The 6,609-nt window shown below is 44.7% G+C and overlaps 1 protein-coding gene across 1 annotated transcript; it reads right to left on the minus strand.

Moving 5' to 3' along the window:
- Positions 1-254: 254 nt before the first annotated feature.
- LOC119690504 lies at positions 255-1,157 on the minus strand. Its single transcript, XM_038105739.2, has one exon. It carries the CDS (start codon positions 1,155-1,157, stop codon positions 255-257), a length of 903 nt encoding a protein of 300 aa, XP_037961667.2.
- Positions 1,158-6,609: the final 5,452 nt, after the last annotated feature.

Consider the following 6,609-nt stretch of genomic DNA (forward strand, 5'->3'; position numbering starts at 1 on the left):
CACAAAAGTGGAGCGGTTTAGTCAGGTGAAGTTTTGGTATTTTAGGGGTATCTTTGGCATTTTTTTTGTCATATATCTGCATAGAGGAGAGGTCGGCAATCGACGCTTCAGTGGCATGGCTTCTTTTCTCAGTTAGGTTACGAGTAGGACTACGGTTACAGGTTGTGTTAGTGTTTGAATACATTTTTATATGTGAGTTAAGAGCTTTAGGTATAAGATAAGTTGAGCACACGAAACAAACTATGCTATAATATCTATTTCGGTTCATCTTCATCGTTGATGTGCTCTGGATAGAGGCTGGTCTCATTCTTAACAAGGATATACTTGTATCCTTCATCCTTGCGAAGAAAAACTCGTCCATTTGAAATCCAGCAGAAACGAAAGTTTTCTCTCTTAGCAAACTCTCGGGCAAGGAAGTGTAACCTCTTGTTTTTTGGTGACAGGTGTTCCGAGATGAATATTGGGTTGGTTCCAGAGTAACCGAGGTGGCTTGCATTTAATTGGGCGTTCTTATTTGTTTTATTAAATGATTTCACCGTTTTTAAAAAGGTTTCCTTAGTCAGGGCGTTGGAAAACTCCACTACAACTGTTGCAGTTTGAGCTGTATCCTTAGAAGGAAGACGGTAGGCATCACGAATATACGTTGGCAAGTTTTCCATTGACAGAGTAGTAGCAATTTTTGCTATGGAATTGAACAGGTCCTGCTTGGATTCCCTTACAGCTTTAGGGACGCTTCTGATTTCTATACAAGTTTTCCTTGTATTACGCTCTAAAGCATCCACTCTTTCATCAATCTCTGCAACCTTGACATTAAGCTTCTTTTTTTCATCTTCAAAGCTACTAATCTTCTTTTCGATATCAATTACCTGTGCCGATAAAAAATCGAGGGATTTCTCAATATCTGTGTTGGACGTTTTAATTTCAGAGGTTTGTCCTTTAATATCTGCGACGTTTTTCTCCAACCGCTCAAATCTAGCACTCTGCTGTTCCATCATGCTCGCTAGCATTTCTCTCATCTCATCTTTAAAGGATTTAAAATCATTAACTCCATCATCATCATCTAGGCGCTGTCGTTTTTTGGCTTTTCCGTCAGTTAACTTCGGAATATTAGGCGCCGAGGCTGAGAGCGGAGGTGTACGCAGCAGGGGGTTATTCATTATTTATTTATAATAAGCAGCACAGTATTATTTAGCGGCAAGCAAATCAAGCGTAAGACTCGCTGGCCTCGATACCTCGTAGCGGATGCTACAAGCGGTGCAAGACAAGAAAGCAAATATAATATTCTATACCCGTCTCGCTTGTACCTCCGCAATTCCGCACTCGTAGCAAGCACGTAGCAAATTTCGTAGCGGCCGCTACATGCGGCGTGAGAGCAAGATAGAAGAATATGTCCGTCTCACCAGAACCAGATCCGTTGCGGTAGCAGGCTCGTAGCACTCACTGGTTGGCGCGTAGCAGCAGTGGCGTAGCGGCAGCTACAAGCGGTGCCAGACAAGGACAGCAAATAGCACGCCGGAATGTTTCCAGTTATTACTGCTAATCACTTAGTAGGCTCAAATGCAATTTGAAGCTTTTGCTGGTAGGCAGAGAGGTCAAAACGGACTGACGAAATTTTTAGATTTTAAATAAATTTGCGATACGTGTGTACACTGAGGCAGCTTGGACGAAAGAGGAAGTAGGTAAGACAGTAAGTAGGTAAGACATCCTATTTATATGAAACAGTACCTAACGATTCTACTTAGGTTTAATTAACTAGGTATTTAAGTAATTTATTTGACTACAACTAAACAATGCGCGTGTGTGTGTGGGGTGACTGGTTGGTAGGTATATATTGTAACGCGTCGCTAACAGAGTCCTTGCGGTGACTATCGGGCGTTGAACGCTAGAACGGTACCGGACAAATACCCAATCAGGCACATCCATGACTTTTCTCACAGTCTGTCGGGGTGTACGATCTTCTCCACGCTGGATTTGGTTAAGGCATATAATTAGATCCCAGTTTTCCCGGAGGATATCGCGAAAACCGCGATCACTACACCCTTCGGACTCTTCGAGTTTCCGTTCATGACGTTTGGCTTACGGAATGCAGGTCAAACTTTCCAGAGATTTGTTGACGAACTGACTCGTGGCCTAGATTTTTGTTACCCATTCCTGGACGATTTTTTGATATTTTCCAGGACCCAGGAAGAGCACGAGAACCACTTACGCCAAATATTTTCCAGGCTGCAGGAATACGGCATGCTCCTGAATACAGCGAAGTGTGTTTTCGGCGCTCCTGAGGTAACATTTCTAGGCTACACGATCAACCAAGACGGCACCAAACCTCTGGAAAGCAAAGTGCAGGCTATAAGGGAGTTTCCTGTACCAACCACGGCGAGGCAGCTCAGGCGTTTCCTGGGCATGGTGAATTTTTACCGCCGATTTTTGCCCAACGCTGCCCTAACTCAGGCTCCCCTTAACGCTTTGCTGACCGGCTCCATAAAGGCATCACAGCCCGTCGACGTGAGCGGAAACTCGCTGAAGGCCTTCAGCGACATCAAGGACAGCCTCTGTAGCGCAGCGCTACTGGCTCATTCTGATACGCAGGCCAAATTGAGTCTGGTCACGGATGCGTCTGATTCGGCGATGGGCGGTGTTTTGCAGCAGTACAAGGATGGGATTTGGCAGGCTCTAGCATGTTTCTCCCGCAAATTGAGCCCTACGCAGGTGAAATACTCACCCTACGACCGAGAGCTCCTTGCGATCTACGAGAGCATTAGGTACTTTCGGCATATGCTAGAGGCCAGGCACTTCACCATCTATACTGACCACAAACCGCTGTGTTACGCGTTTCACGAACGCAAGCGTAACTGTTCACCACGTCAGTATAGACACCTGGACTTCATATCTCAGTTCACCACCGATATCCAGCACATTGCTGGCAAGGATAACGTGGTGGCTGACACGCTCTCTCGTGTTGAGGAGCTGCAAAGTCCAGTCAACGGTGAAGTATTAGCCGAATCCCAAGCTTCAGACATGGAGCTTATCCAGTTGCTGCAGGGTGAAACATCACTTCGGCTAGCAAAGGTACCAATTCCCGGGTGTCGTACTGAATTGTACTGTGATATCAGCACACCGACCCCCAGGCCATTCGTACCTAAGCCTTTGCGCAGGGCCATTTTCGACTGCCTACACTCGATGAGTCACCCTGGAGCCAATGCTAGTGCCAAACTTGTAGCACAGCGCTACGTTTGGCCACTGATGAGGAAAGACTGCCGCGAATGGGCTAAGGCATGTCTAGACTGTCAGCGTTGCAAGGTTACCCGACATGTGTCCGCGCCTTTGGGCACACTTGACGTACCTGCAACGCGATTTAGACATGTCTATATAGACCTTTATTGTTGTATAAAACATTTATAATTTAAACCATAATTACCTACACACAAATACACGTCAAAATTATTACAACTCTTTTTTGTCAGTGGTTAAAAATGTGATACACACTTTGCCGTTTTTATTATGCGCTTACCCGCGAATTCTGTGCGCGCGAGCAAGCGCGCATCAGTCGCCAGTCGTGAACTACACCTCCGCGGCTATTACATTATTTGTTTGCGCTCTCGCCTGTTACGCGAAAATCAACCGCGTACCTTTGTGATAAGGACTATTGACTGTTTGTGTATCGTGTAACTTATGTAAAAAACTGTTCGTGTTATTTCTTCTTTCACTCCTTCTATCTTTCTATATTTTCTGTGTGTGTTAGTGTGATGATAATAAAACTTTAATATCAATTTGGAGTTCGGACTTTTAATTTATATCGTCGCACCTCAACATACCTAAAAGTTGCTCATAGAGGCCATTAAGCGGAAAGCGTCCATAGCACTTCTTCAGGAGCCCTACGTGGGTAGGGAAAGGAAGGTGAAGAGTTATAGAGGAGCGAGGATTTTCCAGTGCACAAACCAAAGGGATGGCGTGGTCAAAGCGGCAATAGCCATATTTGACCACGACCTAGACGTAACACTGTACCCGACACTCACCACTAACAATATTGTGGTGGTGAAAGTTAGAACCACTGCCTGGGAAGTTTTCGCTGTCTCTTTTTACTTTGAGCCGGACCAACCCATAGAGCCCTATCTAGGGCACCTGAAGAAGATAAGGGACGAGCTGGGGTCGAATAAACTTATTGTGGCAGGCGATACAAACGCAAAGAGCACATGGTGGGGCAGTAACACAGTCGACCACAGAGGCGAAGAGATGTCTGGAGCCCTTGAAGAGATGGACTTACAGATACTGAACGTTGGAGACATACCAACGTTCAGTACTGTAAGGGGAGGGAAAACATACGCGAGCCATGTCGACGTGACTGCCTGCACAGCAGATCTCTACGGTCTAGCGGAGGATTGGAGAGTTGTAGAAGATTTAACGAGTTCGGACCATGACGGTATAATCTTTCAACTGAAGATGGAGAAGGCTATGGGCTTCAACGTGAAAAGAACCACCAGGCTGTATAACACAAAAAAGGCAAACTGGGAAGGCTTCCATGAGCAACTGGATCAGCTATTGCTGGATCACAGCGTCACTAAGCCTGAAATAAACAAGATTGCCAGTATAGACGAGCTGGACAGCCTGGTGGTTAAGTTCACTGAAATAATAGGACAGGCATGTCTCGAAAGCATACCCAAGAAAAAGGTGAAAGAAAAACTGGCCCTGCCGTGGTGGTCCGAGAAACTCGCAAAGTTGAAGAAAGACATGATGACAAAGAAGCGTAGAGTAAGGTGTGCCGCTGCGGTCCGGAAACCGAAAGTTATACGCGAATATCTGGAAGCAAAAGAGATGTATGAGAAGAATGCCAAAGAAGCGCAAATCGAGAGTTGGAAGAGCTTTTGCGGAAAACAGGATAAGGAAGGATTGTGGGAAGGGATTTATAGAGTCATAGGAAGAACAACGGATCGCCAGGAAGACCTCCCCCTCGTCTGCAACGGTAGACAAATGGATCTCGGTGACTCTGCTAGGGTATTGGCAGAATCTTTCTACCCAGAAGATAAGAGCGACAGGGAAAACGCAGAACACCAGCAAACCAGAGTAAAAGCTGAAAGTGTAAACGACATGAGTCATGATGAACAACATGACCCACCGTTTACAATGGTGGAGCTGATAGACGCGGTGAAATCGTTTAACCCAAAGAAGGCTCCTGGAGGGGATGGGTTCACGGCCGACATCTGCCAACAAGTCATCTTTAAACACCCAGATCTGTTCCTAACACTGGTCAACAAATGTCTCACACTACAATACTTTCCGACGATCTGGAAATCCGCCGTAGTTGTAGTTTTGAGAAAGCCGGAAAAGGACGACTACACAAATCCCAAATCGTACCGGCCCATAGGTTTGCTGCCAGTGTTGGGAAAGATCTTGGAAAAGATGACCATCGGACGGCTGAAGTGGCACATTCTGCCAACAATAAGTAAGCGCCAATACGGATTCATGCCCCAAAAAAGTACCGAAGACTCCCTCTATGATCTAATACAATACATCCATGCCAAAATAAATGACAGGAAAATTGTAACCGTCGTATCACTAGATATAGAGGGGGCGTTCGACAACGCTTGGTGGCCAGCTATCAGAGTCCGTCTGGCTGAGGTGAACTGCCCGATCAACCTGAGACGAGTCATGGACAGCTACCTCCAAAATCGAAAAGTTGCTGTGAGGTACGGGGGTGAAGAATACACCAAGAGCACGAACAAAGGGTGTGTGCAAGGTTCGATTGGGGGCCCGCTTCTATGGAACCTTTTGTTAAACCCGCTGCTGACAGGCTTGGAACAGCATGGCGACTACTGCCAGGCATTCGCCGACGACGTAGTACTGGTCTTTGACGGGAACACAGCTCTGGACATCCAAAGACAGGCCAATGCCGCTCTCGCCTATGTTAGGGATTGGGGTGTCCGTAATAAGCTCAACTTTGGTTAGGTTAGGTTTTTTTTTTTTTTTTTTTTCGTAGGGAGGGGAAATCCTAATGGACACCTGACAGCCCGTACTGTCAGGTAGTGTCGGACTCTCACCGACTAAAACCCTTCCCTTTCCAGTCACCCCTGACATTATCAGGGACATTGTACACCTAATCTTATAATATTTCAAACTTAACTATACTTATAATCTATCACGGGAGACCGTTATCGGTCAAAATAACTCAGATTCTTTTGTATTTTTTATATTCTTTTTCTATTTTTTTTTTTTTTTCGTCCTTTACCTTATTTTTTACTTTTTTATTATATACAATAAGTCTTAACATTATTTAACATGCCTTAATATACTACTTACATTATATGCTTATTTCATTTAAATCTTAACTTAGGGCCTTATTTTAATTATGATCTACATTATTTATAATACACTGTTTCTATGCATGTAGTGCATATATAATGATATATACACTCATTTCAAGTTACTTATTCCTTAATATTACTTTATTTGCTATATTTATGCAATAATCAAAAAAGACGCCACGTTTTTCCTTACTTACTACTATCTGGCATACGTTTTCGGCACTTATGTTGCAGTTTAATCTGTGTTCTAAATCATCCCTGTGAGGACCATAGACGGGACACTCGAAAAGAACGTGCGCGACCGTTTCGAACA

Source organism: Plutella xylostella, chromosome 5 (genome assembly GCF_932276165.1).
Source record: "Plutella xylostella chromosome 5, ilPluXylo3.1, whole genome shotgun sequence".
Taxonomy (NCBI): Eukaryota; Metazoa; Arthropoda; class Insecta; order Lepidoptera; family Plutellidae; genus Plutella; species Plutella xylostella.